General features: G+C 26.0%; 3 protein-coding genes and 1 long non-coding RNA gene across 7 annotated transcripts in view; 2 read left to right on the forward strand and 2 right to left on the reverse strand.

Moving 5' to 3' along the window:
- Nucleotides 1–2,224: 2,224 nt before the first annotated feature.
- LOC122637353 (ornithine decarboxylase-like) lies at nt 2,225–7,843 on the reverse strand. 2 transcript variants are annotated; one of them, XM_043829441.1, is made up of 9 exons: nt 7,475–7,843; nt 4,541–4,714; nt 4,177–4,425; nt 4,022–4,098; nt 3,767–3,940; nt 3,345–3,684; nt 3,055–3,269; nt 2,764–2,972; nt 2,225–2,640 (listed from the first exon to the last, which is right to left on the reverse strand). In XM_043829441.1, exons 3-9 carry the CDS (start codon nt 4,361–4,363, stop codon nt 2,421–2,423), a joined length of 1,422 nt encoding a protein of 473 aa, XP_043685376.1. In that variant the 5' UTR covers nt 4,364–4,425; nt 4,541–4,714; nt 7,475–7,843; the 3' UTR covers nt 2,225–2,420. The 2 variants fall into 2 exon arrangements, with proteins under 2 accessions (XP_043685376.1, XP_043685377.1); XM_043829442.1 differs by lacking the exon at nt 7,475–7,843 and adding an exon at nt 5,498–6,005.
- A 186-nt stretch (nt 7,844–8,029) lies between these two features.
- Nucleotides 8,030–9,157, reverse strand: LOC122637362 (transmembrane protein 14C). The gene is made up of 3 exons (XM_043829452.1): nt 8,847–9,157; nt 8,440–8,629; nt 8,030–8,362 (listed from the first exon to the last, which is right to left on the reverse strand). Exons 1-3 carry the CDS (start codon nt 8,920–8,922, stop codon nt 8,302–8,304), a joined length of 327 nt encoding a protein of 108 aa, XP_043685387.1. The 5' UTR covers nt 8,923–9,157; the 3' UTR covers nt 8,030–8,301.
- A 1,014-nt stretch (nt 9,158–10,171) lies between these two features.
- On the forward strand, nt 10,172–11,905 carry LOC122637358 (glutamate--cysteine ligase regulatory subunit). Its single transcript, XM_043829447.1, has 6 exons — nt 10,172–10,323; nt 10,508–10,570; nt 10,667–10,784; nt 10,877–11,076; nt 11,172–11,286; nt 11,371–11,905. Exons 1-6 carry the CDS (start codon nt 10,237–10,239, stop codon nt 11,520–11,522), a joined length of 735 nt encoding a protein of 244 aa, XP_043685382.1. The 5' UTR covers nt 10,172–10,236; the 3' UTR covers nt 11,523–11,905.
- Nucleotides 11,906–12,059: 154 nt separating this feature from the next.
- LOC122637365 overlaps nt 12,060–13,046 on the forward strand; it is a 6,999-nt gene continuing 6,012 nt past the window's right edge. For all 3 annotated transcript variants that reach the window (XR_006329227.1, XR_006329225.1, XR_006329226.1), the window contains exons 1-2: nt 12,060–12,296; nt 12,411–12,501. This is a non-coding gene — a long non-coding RNA (uncharacterized LOC122637365). The remainder of the gene's footprint in view (nt 12,297–12,410; nt 12,502–13,046) is intronic.

Below are 13,046 nucleotides of genomic sequence, written 5' to 3' on the forward strand. Positions count from 1 at the left end.
TAAATATACATATATTTATATATTTTCCTTATCGAAAATTGAAATGTTAAAAAATAAATAAATAAATAAATAAATAAAAACAAAAACAAGAAAATGGAATTAGGATTATCGTAGGACGGTAAAAAAGATTTCTACTATCGTTTTTTCTTGTTTTTATCTAGAAGTAGCTGTATTGGCTTCGAATATTTCATTACACGTTTTTTTTTTTTTCTTTTTTTTTATTACTTTTTTAAATTGATATTAATAATTAATTAATTAACAATTATATATAATAATAATAATAGCTGATAGATATACATATATATATATACACACATGTATCTGTGTATATATATATACATAATATATATATAATACAATCAGGGTATAATAATTAATAAGAAACTAATCGTCGTTTGTTTTCTGTGACAGCTGCCTCAATGCCTTATAAGTCCCTAGCAATCCTACAGAGTTTGTTTAAAATTATTATAATTAATATTATCGTATGTTCTTTCCTTCCTTTTTTATTTATTATTTTTATTTTATATATGTATATATATATATATGTATATATATATACATATATATATTCTTTTTTTTCTTTCTTTTTCTTTTTCATTTGCCGTTTGTTATGCTTTTTGTTTTCTGCATCGATTTCCAATTTTTCTCTTCTTTATAAGAGAAAAGTCAAAAGTATAAGAAATATTTGTGCCGCTTATTTTTTTTGTTATTGTTATTACATAAGTGTTGCACATATGACGTCACTTTTCAAATCCTAAATCATACGTTTACTTCCACCTTCCCCCCTCTACCACCACATCACCGACTCTCTTTCTTCTTCTTGGCTACTTTTATTTTATTTTTATTTTATTTTTTTTATTATTATTTTTATTTTTATTATTTTTTTTTCTTTCTTTCTTTTTTTTCTTTTTTTTTTTAAATATTTTTTTCTCTCTTTAACCCTTTTGTAAGTTAATTGTTACCTACTAAGCTTTTTTTGCTTTGTTTTTGATTCTTTTTTTCTCTCTTTTTTTTTCTTTTTTACTTTTTTCTTTTGAATCGACAAAAACATATCAATGCATGTTAAGTATATATATGTGTGTGTGTGTGTGTGTATATAAACTTTTTTTAAGAAAGAAAAAAATTATTAAAAAAAAAAAAAAAAAATAATAATAATAATAATAATAATTGTGCAATCAGATGTCACATATGTATATATGTATGTATATATGTATGTATGTATGTATGTATGTATGTATGTATGTATGTATGTATGTATGTATGTATGTATGTACGTACGTACGTACGTACGTATGTATGTATGTATGTATGTATGTATGTATGTATGTATGTATGTATGTATTTATGTATGTATGTGATGTATCTGTAAATGTATATCCATCTATTACATATATACATACATACGTGTATAAATACATATAAAGCTTATATATGCGTTTAAACTCGTCTTGTAATATATATAATGATACACATACACAAATCAAATTAGGATACACACACACACACACACACACACATCGATGTAATATATTATGTATGTGTGCGCACATGTATGTATCTGTGTGTTTGTAACATGCAAAATGTATTTTAGAACATTTAGGAAGAAGATATTATTTTTGTATAATTAACATCGATCTCTCCCTTTCTCTCTCTTTCTCTTTATATATATATATATATATATATATATATATATATATATATATATGGGCGAATAGCCTACGTCTAAAATGTAAAGAAGCTACAACAACTTTTTTTGCATTTTCTTACTTTTTTCCCTTCCCTCCTTTCTTCTCTATCATCTCTCCATTTCTTTTCTCTGTTTTTCTATTGCATATACATGTGGCATGCATCCTAAACATTTTGTAACACTAATTTGTGTGACGCAGATAAGTGACTGTATTTTTTTTTCTTTTTCTTCTTTTTTTTTCCTTTTTTCTTTTTTTGCAACATATAGTGTAATATATTATATCATGTGTTAAATGTACAATGAAAGGAAATAAAATTTAATTATGGACGTTTTGGCGTTTGAATGTGTGCCTTTTCTCATTTAAAAACTTACGATGAAAAAAAAATATATATATATATATATACACACATACCTATGATAAAAATTTGAATCAAAATAATATCTCTTTTCAAAAAAGAAAAAGAAAGAAGAAAAGAAAAGAAAAGAAAAGAAAAAAAAAGAAAAGGAAAGAAAAAAAGAGAAAAGAGAAAAAGAATATTTCAATTGAAAATTAAACGAAAATTTGTGTAATAAAAATTCATAGCACATTTGTTTTCTTTGTAATTGGAAATAGAAAAAATGCGATTATATCATTAATAATATTAGTTCGTTAATACGATTAATAAGCTGGCGAGTTTATCATTTACCGTATAAAGCTGTTTGTTTGCTTATTCTTTTTTCTTTTTTGTAGACATTAATTAAGTGGATCGACCTCAACATAATCATAGATGAATGGCGATGATGTTGTTGCATCTTCTGTTAACATTTCAGCGGATGCTAATTCAATTGTTGTTGGGTTATTCCATGCATCGATATCAGTTCCTCCAATGTCCAGGCCAAGTCGTAAGTTAGCTGGTGTGTTACCGATTACAAAGTGATCTTCGGTTAAGGGTAATGCATCTTTCAGTAAGAGCCTATAAAAATGAAATTAGAGAGAGAAAAAAAAAGAAATAAGTAAATAAATCAATAATAAATAATAAATTAAAAATTATTATTGCAATGTGTAAAAAAAAAAAAAAAGCATTCTATGTTCTTACCAAATACTTTCATCAGCAACAACATGAACTTTTGGTACTGGGAACCCGTTAAATGGTGAAGCTACAGGCAATGTATATGCACCCATATTTTCAAAAATAATCCAATCGCCAAGATCCATCTCATATAGAAGAATATTTTCAACAACTTGATCTAGACCGTCACAGGTCGGTCCCCAAATACTTGAGGGAATCATTTTTCCACAACCGTTCTATTATGAATAAAAATATTCTTTTTTATCTAATTATAAAAAATCCTTTCACAATCATAGATACTTGATTGATTATTCTTACCTTGAGGGGAAGGGGTGTTACACGTTGATGATCATATAATAAACAATTGAAAGATCCATAAACGCCATCATTGATATAATACATATTGTGCGTTATTGAATTTGGAGAATTTTCATCACCACGCACTGAACGCTTGCTGTGAATACTTGTGGCTAAAGTAAATGCAGATGCTACGTAGAATCTACCAGGTTCAGCAATTATGTGTACGGCATCGGCTAAATATTTATTATTTATTATTTTTTGAAAATTAATTCAATATTGATTAAAATTCGAAACAATTTATTACTCACTGTTAAAATATTCATCGAGAGCTTTGTTGATAACATCAGCAATTTTGTCAATACTACTTCCTTTATTTCCTGGATAACCACCACCGATATCTAATAGATATGGATTAAATCCAAGGTCAGATGCCAAATCAAATAATAATCTTGCATGATGAATAGCTCGTTGATAAACAGGTGGATCCTGACATCCTGATCCAACGTGGAAGCTTATACCAACGACATCCAAATTTAATATACTTGCAAGTCGCAAAAGATTAGGAGCTTCCTGTGTTGGATCGCAACCAAATTTCATACCGAGTTGACACTGAGCTACTTCTGCATCGCAACGAATTCGAATTACAATCTGTAGAAGAATAAGAGAATTGTATGATTGATTTGTTCAAAGAAAAAAGAAGAAATAGGTATTCATGTTTAACGACAATTACCTTAGCCGTTGGGAAAAGCTTTTTGATTTTATGCAGTTCGCTTTCATTATCTACTGTCATTGTATCAACTCCCATAGCAGCAGCATGACGAATATGTGAAGCTGGTTTAGCAGGATTAGCAAATATGATTCTGGATGGATCGACTCCAGTACTTAATACCTTATTAATTTCAGTCTAAATATTTAATATAAAAATTAGTATTTTATATAAAATATATATATATATATATGTATATAAATTAAGTATTATACATACTTTAGAAGCACAATCGAATCCAATTCCAAGTGCAGCCAGGACTTCAATTACAATTAAATTATCGTTACACTTGACAGCTATAATTACAGGATTAATAAGATTTTTAATTATTGTTATAATACATAAACTATATATATTAATTATTTAAAATTTACCATAATATGGATCAACGCGTGGCAGTTTCTCTTTCCAAATTTGATGTTTGCGCACAATATCTCCAATGTCAAGTACATAGAAAGCTTCTTCTTGCAATCCACTCATTGCAATATCTTTGATGACGGTCATGACATTTGAGTCATTGTCCAACACATGGATACGTTCATCCAAATTTGTTACCTTCATGTTGAATGCTTTTTTTTTTTTTCAAAGACTTAAATGGTACTCTGTAGGGGCTAGGCAGCAAACTAAAAGGAAAAAAAAGAGATTATAATAATTATTATTATTATCATTATTTTATATAAATTGTAAGCGTTTGAAATTATCAAACGACTTATATTTTAATTAAAAAAGTACACATACGAGGCAGCTGTCAACAAGAATTGGTTGAGTCGTGAGGAGGCGGATTAAGACAAGATCACTGTGGGGGTGCTAGCAAAGCCACGGGGGCTCTGCGTTCAGGGCCAACTTCCAGTTGCCGCTGTTGGTTGCACACCCACCAGTAGACTGGCTTACCAGCCTATCACAGAGAGAACCCTGTAAATAAAAAAAGAAAGAAAGATATAATGAATGAATGAATGAATGAATGAATGAATGAATGAATAAAAATATAAATTCATTAAAGCCACTATACAATATGTACGACACTGTACGATTAAATATTTCATATAATACTATCAATCACTTTGATAATTTTAATGCATATGAAATAAATGAAATATAGATCTAATAAAAGAAAAATTCCATAAAAAGATAATGTACAGATTAATATCAACCAGACAAATCTCTAGTAATAAGATAAAAAAAAAGGAGAAAAACAATAAATCGTTACATAGAAATATTTTATCTTATCGCATATGCTAGATGATTGATGATGAGATATGGCCCATCAAATTTATAACTTTCTAAGACTAGATACATATATGTAAAAATTAATATTGAAGAAATTATAATTTATAATAATTATTTTATTAACATAATATCCCTAATACACAGAACTTAAATAACTCTTTTTTTTAATAAAATTAACAGTAATAATAATTAATAGTAATAAAATTAATAGTAATAACTTAATTTCAACAAAAAATCGATTCAAAACATTTTTAACATTTCTTTTTTTATTTGAACATTGTTTGATACCAAAAATATATTAAAATATTAAAAAAAATTTTATTGTAATTAATTATACTTTGACAAAATAACTTATTGTAAAAAAATATCTATAGATATCAAGAAAACCAGTAAATATATATAAAAATTTGATTATACGATGATAGAAACGAATATTTTTAATTTTAATTTTATAATTATATATCCTACCTGAGTATGGAGCGTAATTCTCGTGCTGTGTATATCACACATGCAATAAAAAAATTCGCAGCACGTAAATTGTGCTTGTTTTATTTGATTTATTTTATTTTCTTAAGTTAATTCAAATATATTATCAATATAATGTAATACAATAATTATTAACACGAAGTAAAAAGAATTCACGAATTATAAGAGAGTGAGAACAAAAAAGGATTCAAATTAAACTTTAAACAGAATTAGACTTTCAAACTCGTGAAAATTTTGAGGAATACTGAATCAGAAAGTATTATTTGGACCACTATTTATACGTATAAGATAAGTATTATCAGGCAGTTTCCGCCTTGTTCCAAGACTACTTTGTGTGTAATGAATCTTATCTGACGGCTAAGAGGTACATGGTCCATAAAACTTTGATCAGAAGTGGAAGAGGGGAAATATGCACACGTCACTCAGAAACAGAATCCATAGGGGGTAGGGAAATATCTTTGATAAAATATACTCGTATATTATCAAGATCATTAGATTAAGATAGAAGGTGTATAAATACTATTACGATATCATTTTCAAATCGAGCTACTTCATTTTATTATCTTAGTATAGTTACTATATGTATGATGTGAGCGTGCAAATATGATTTGATAAATGATAAGTATAAAATTGATTATTTCTCTATTATTATAAACCATATTTTCATCTTGAAAGATAACAAGATTAGAAATACTTGGATGACATAATGTATCTGTCATTTAGTATTTTCATATATAATTAAAAGAAACTATTCAATTGATTTATAATATTTTAATAGTTTTAATTATACGAGACATAATTTAACAAAGTACGTATAACATTTGAATTTAAAAGATACATTGAATAGAATCGTTCAACTGATATAATAATAATGATGATATTACTAGTTAGAAGAAGAAATACCAGACTAAATTAGATACCGTCAGATCAAGAAAAGTCAAAGATATATGTGCAGCTGTTCCATAAACATCATCTTATCAAGATACAAATATATAAGAGTTTAATCGTTGTACAGATATGAATGTTTTGAAACAAAGAATGTATAGCTTTTGAGAGAGATATATCTCAGTAAAATGAAAAATATTTCTTGGTAATTTCAATCGAACAAATTTCAAAATATTCCGAAGATCGCATGAAAAAGTTTCTAACGTTAATTCAATATAAGTCATCAGAAAGTATATATAAATAATGTCGTAGTAGAACAAGAATAATTAAAAAAAAAATATTTCTTATCAAAAATTTATTCGTTTTACAAATCGTATTAGAAATCTTAAAGATCAAGAAAAGTTTTTAACGTCAATTCGATAAAAATCATAGAAAACATATGAATAATATTTCAAACGGTTACAAAAAATTAATCTAAACGTTAATCGAGAATATTTAATCCCAAAGATTTAATACAATACTCGCAAATTATGAAAACTATCTAACGTCGATGTAATAAATAATGTAGACAGGTAATTGAGATTTCTAGGTAATCGAAAATTATATATATACATATATATATATATATATATATATATATATATATAAAGAGAAAGAGAGAGAAAGAATTAATAATGACAAAGAGTTATAAATATTAAAATTTGTCATGTACATGGAATAACCATACCCTTTAACATCTGTGACCTTTTCAATAATATACAATCGCATAATGAGAAAAAAAATAACGAAAATTTCTTATATACAAACAAAAGATAAGAAAATATATCATGTGATATGAATCATCATGTCTTATAAAAGTGATCACACGTTACACTTTTGACGTAACAATGAACCCCTCCATCGTTGTGTAGAATAAAAAAGAAAAAGAGATAAAAGAAAAAAGAATGAGAAAGAGAGAGAGAGAGCGAGAGAGAGAGAGAGAGAGAAAGAGAGAGAGGAAAAAAGAAAAAAAAAAAGATAATAAAAATAAATCCATTAAAAAGTATATATCTACGTAACAATAAAATAACATACCTTATCGAACGATCGCCACCCAGCGGGTCGGCACTCGGTTATTGACGGAATGATGGAAGTTTTCGGTGACTTGATCCCAAAAATCAGTCAGAACGTTCGAAAAATATGAAAACTTCGTTCGTACGGCGACCAGTGCTTACGGTATTGAATCGCGAACGACTTATTCGACAAAATATCGAAAGCGTACATTCGTTTAAACGTTCGTAACAGCTTATGCGTCACGAACGAACATTCTAACGTTAATGGATCGTATATTATTCCAAATAAACTTCCTCTATTTCGTATATATTAACAAAAGTATGCAAAGAATCGCGAATTCACCATCCAACCGAACACACAACCACCATTAAGAATGAGTCTCGATGATGGGTTCGTAAAGACGTTCTTTAATAATAGAATCGATTAATCGCACGTTCGAGATTTCTCTCTCGATATTTCCTACGATATTCTAACCTTTTCTTACACCGACCAATCGGGTTTCATTATTATCGCAACTACGTCGTAAGTTAACCAATAGGATTGTTTCGTATTTAATCGATACTCAACACTGTAATTTGATTGGTTGATTATATTATTGTTATTATCATCATTGTTATTACTATTATCATATAACAATGAATAAGATTACATTCAATTTATTCTATAAAAATATTCTAAGTATATTATACATAGAAATGATTACTGCAATAATTATATAAAGAAATAAACATATATATATATATATATGTATATATACTTTTGAACTGAATAAAATATTTATTTACATTTGAGACTGGATTATATATGTATATATATATGTGTATGTATACTTGTTTAATGCTGGTAGTTTAATTTGATTTTACAGGTGGTGAAAAATATCTTGTGATTGTCCTTACCATCATTACAGCGCTGTAACAATAACAGAATAAGTTACTTTATCTTTATTCTATACTAAAATAAAAGATGTTATGTATATACACATATACCTTAATATCGTTATCACTCCAGCTGGCATAATCTTTCCAGTGTTATAAAAACGATATCCCATAAGACCACCTAACGTTGTAGTTGTTCCTAAGAAAACTCCAACATTAGCAGGATCCATAGACGTTTGAAAAGCTCCATAGCTAAGTGCGGATCCAAAAATCAAACCAGCAGCAAGTGATGGAATAGAATCTGTGTAAAGTAAGTACCAATAAGAATGATAATCTAACTGCAAAAATTTATACGTTGTTTATACAATATTTTCTTATCGCAAAGTTATCTTAACAGTACATGATACAAAAAAAATCATTTAATAAAGTGATCACAACATTTGTAATATTATAAATTATATATATATATATATATATATATATATATATATAAAATAAAATAATAATAATAAACTTACGTGATTTTACGTAACCTAAAATGCCACCACCGGCAACAGCTGCGGCATAAGCAAATGCAGGAATATCAATCGGCATTTTTTTCAAATTTCTTTCTTTCTTTTTATTACACCGATCACAATCCTACTCGAATGATTATACCAATTAAGGAACAATAATGATAATCAATATTCGTTCTTTTTGCTTATCACTATCTCAACGTCGTGGATTAACTGATTTAGAGAGTTGACATTTTGTTTAACAGATAACACCGTAACTATTTTTTTAATTTTCGATTTGTTTTTATAGGATACTAGAACGTTATATGGTTGAAAACAGAACAATGATAGTTCATTCGTCAAATTGACCGATAAAATCTACTTTTTTTTGTTACTGACCAATCAGATTCTTCGTATTAAAATGCCGCGAAATTTAATTGTTTTTATGTGGTTATATACAATAAATCTTGTATTTGTTAATTAATTGAAACAATCTGTGATAGTTTGATTTACGATAGATTGAGATTTTCTTTTTTTTCTTTATGAATTTCATTTGTTATTTTATTTATAATAACTATTGTTTCTCATGGGCGTATCCATGAAAGAAAATTCCGCGAAATTTGAATTTTCTTCTACGAAAATATGAGTTTTCTATAAATAATAACAATAATTTCTCTTATTAACTTATGAAAAATTAGAATCCTTTTGTTCGTTTTTTATCTTTATTTTTTATTAATTACATATCGTTTTATTTATAACGATAATTATCGTTTGGTAAAATTAAAATATACATATTTCTTTAAAATAATTTGGCACGTGTTAAATACAAAAAGTAACAAATTTTCAAAGATCAGTCTTTCGTAAATTATTATTATTATTATTATTATTATTATTATTATTATTATTATTATTATTATTTTATTTTTTTTTAATAATCTTATTATTTAAATTTATGGCCAATTAGAGATTCAAATATTAAAGATTTAAATATTAATAATTAACTTCCAATAATTTTATCAGTCAGCATATTATATTTACCATATATCATAGATAATACGTAAAATATGACGTAAGAGTTTTGAATAACTCACTGTGTGCACATGACACAATTGAATTGTCATTCTATACTCGATAACTTTTGAAAAACAACTATCATGTCGTATGATTAATGGTTGGATAATACCAGTTCGTCAGAGAGTAGATTTTCTTTATCTACTGAGTGTCGTAATTGTCAATATCACATTTTCCAATATCACGCAATAGTGAATACTTCACATAAAGAGAGAAAGAGTGAGAGTGAATGAGTGAGGAGTGAGAGAGAGGGAGAGAGAGAGAGAGAGAGTGAGGAAAGAAGAAAAGAAAAAAGAAAAAAGAAATTATATCTTTTTTAATATTATTCGTTTAATTAATTAAAATGTCTCGCAATTTATTAATTAATACTGGCAATATACTTTCTTTAGATGAAGCTAAAAAAAAGGCCAGTCAGAATACAAGAGATGAGGTTAGTAAACAATTATTACTTTTAAGAACAATTTTTCAATATGTCATCGTATTTTCAATATGTCTATCACATCTTTCATTTTTTCTTTCTAGTTTGGTTATGCTTATTGATCTCTTAATTTTATTAATTTATGTACATTCTATGCTGTCAAATAATAGTACGTGTATTTTTTTTTTTTTTCTAGTTAGTAGATACGCTAAAGATCATTTTGAGAGAGAAAGAGAATCAAGGAGACAATATCGTGTTTGTAAGTAAATGATTATTTCGATATTCAAATAGTTTATTCAGTTAAAGATAAGATATTAATATATATATATCAATAATGTTAACATTTTATATATAGATGAACGGTATAGGAGATATTGGTATTGAAAATACTGAAAGAGCAGAATTGAAAGTAACTGTAAAAGTTTTTGTTTCGTCTCCTGAAGCTGACACATTAAAGGATGCATTAAATAAAGGTATGTGAATACATATGTATAAAATATTTATATATATATATATATATGCTTTGTCTTTAAATATATAAGTATTATTAAGTCAAAACTTTTAGTCTTTGAGAATTTGAACACGGATACGATTGAATCCTTGGTGATTGCTTATAGCATTAAAGACGATTCTGAAGATATATTAACGTCTTTAAAATCTTTATGGAGAGCTGTCGAAGAATATGTGAAAATTGGAAAATTGTCTAGTGTCGGATTGAGTGACTTAAATACTAATACTTTTATCGAATTCTTTCAATGGGCCAATGTAAGCGATGTTATATATATATTTTTCTTCTTTTATATACATAAATTGTAATTATTTTATAATCGTATAGATAAGGATTATTTATTTTTATACAGATCAAGCCTGATATCGTACAAATTAATTTAGCTACTTGTTGCATTGTTCCGCCAGCCTTACAAGAATTTTCTAAAGCGAATGATGTGCAATTATTAACTCACAGCGACCCATCTGGTAAATATTATTAATTAATATATATAATAAATGTATTATTATTGTTATTTTTATAATCTACAACATAGTTTTCTTAATTTGTAGAAATTTTACCAGAAGACGTATTGAAGGAAATATTTGGCTTGCCAGTGTCACTACACTGGGTTGTTAAATATCAAATTCATCTTAAATGTCGTGGTATATTAACTTCGAAAGGATATTTAATTTATATTAAAAAATTATTAACGTGTAATTAATAATGGTTATTCATAGAAAACGATTTAGATAACGTTCGGTGATCTTGTATGTACTTTAATTTTGTGGGTATATCACAAATGTATATTTTAATATAAAATTCCGTTTAATTGAATGCTACTTAATATCTGGAAAAAAGTATATATAAAACAGAAAGTAATTTTAGAAGTATTATATATATATATGTATGTATGTATATACACACACATATATATTATATACATATACATATATGCATATATTTAGTATGTACATATATATATGTACATGTGATATTATGTATTCCCAATACTTGTACTCGAGCAGCAGCACAAGTTGTACTTATAGAGTGTAAATACACAATGGCAAATGCATTTTTTAAAATAAAAGTATTTTTCTGATTTAACATTTTCTAAAAAAATATTATAATTAAACATAATTAATTAACATACTATATATTAAAAATATATATAAACAAATTAAATATTAATATAATGCATGGTAGTATAAATCTTTTATAATTTCTTTTGGCGCTATGATTGAATATAGTTTTGTTTTTATATCATTTTAATTAACTTTTAGTATCATCGAAGAAATATTAATTTAAAAGTCATGAAACGATTGATTGAAATAAGAAAAATGTTTTACAGTGTGTGTAAATTTTCAAGAGAAACTATTACAAACAAAAGTGACAAGACATTGAAGTAGTGTTGGCTGTATAATACATTCGAGCATGATTCAATGATTATTGTATTTCTATTTTAAACTTCTGAACTTTTTCATCTAATCCATCAATGGTAAGAGTAAATAAATTTTCTTTATTTATTTTTATATTAAAATAAAAGTTTAGAAAATTTTTCAAATATGTTAATAGAATATATTGATAAATAAATTAATAAATTTGATCATAGGTATTTTGTAACCATTGCTACTAAGAAGAACACCAAGGATTCTTTACACTTGTATCCAAGCATTGAATTTGTTTCATCTAATCTTTTCATGGTAAGTAAATAAATTTTCTATACTATAAAAATTTTAATAATTAAGAAAAAGAAAATATATATTATATATTAACCAATAATATAAATAATTAATATCGTCAAGATATTAAAATTAAAAAAGTACAAAAGAAAAAGAGAAAATACTTTTTCTTATTAAATAAAAAAGTTCAGAAAATTTGCAAGATAAATAAAAGAAATTTTTTTATATTAAAAAAAGAAAAGACAGAAACGAAAAAGAAAAATGTTTGAAGAATAATATTAACAATTTATATTAATAATTTATATAATATTACAGACACATAAGCACACACGTATAATAATAAAATCAAAAATAAAATAAAGCAAAGAATTTTCCAAATTAGCAAAAAAAAAAAAAAAAGGAAAAAAGAAAATTATAAACAAACAAAAACACTTTAGAGACGTTTATATCACTCATTGACAAAACTATATTAGATCATTCAGAGCCATTCAAAATAATAACAACGAGAAAGAAATCTCCTTCTACGAATACTACGAATACAATAAGAACAAGAAATTCAAAGAAAA

Source organism: Vespula pensylvanica, chromosome 25, assembly GCF_014466175.1.
Source record: "Vespula pensylvanica isolate Volc-1 chromosome 25, ASM1446617v1, whole genome shotgun sequence".
NCBI lineage: Eukaryota > Metazoa > Arthropoda > Insecta > Hymenoptera > Vespidae > Vespula > Vespula pensylvanica.

Excerpts from the sequence above, each read along its gene's own strand:
- LOC122637358 (XM_043829447.1), top strand. The coding sequence starts at position 10,237 with ATGTCTCGCAATTTATTAATTAATACTGGCAATATACTTTCTTTAGAT. Across the intron at positions 10,785-10,876 it reads AAAGGATGCATTAAATAAAG|TCTTTGAGAATTTGAACACG; the intron begins GTATGTGAATAC and ends CAAAACTTTTAG. Across the intron at positions 11,077-11,171 it reads AATTCTTTCAATGGGCCAAT|ATCAAGCCTGATATCGTACA; the intron begins GTAAGCGATGTT and ends ATTTTTATACAG.
- LOC122637353 (XM_043829441.1), bottom strand. The coding sequence starts at position 4,363 with ATGAAGGTAACAAATTTGGATGAACGTATCCATGTGTTGGACAATGAC. Across the intron at positions 3,270-3,344 it reads TCTCGATGAATATTTTAACA|CCGATGCCGTACACATAATT; the intron begins GTGAGTAATAAA and ends ATAAATATTTAG. Across the intron at positions 2,973-3,054 it reads TAACACCCCTTCCCCTCAAG|AACGGTTGTGGAAAAATGAT; the intron begins GTAAGAATAATC and ends TATTCATAATAG.
- LOC122637362 (XM_043829452.1), bottom strand. The coding sequence starts at position 8,922 with ATGCCGATTGATATTCCTGCATTTGCTTATGCCGCAGCTGTTGCCGGT. Across the intron at positions 8,630-8,846 it reads TTTAGGTTACGTAAAATCAC|ATTCTATTCCATCACTTGCT; the intron begins GTAAGTTTATTA and ends TACTTTACACAG. Across the intron at positions 8,363-8,439 it reads GGAGTGATAACGATATTAAG|CGCTGTAATGATGGTAAGGA; the intron begins GTATATGTGTAT and ends TTATTGTTACAG.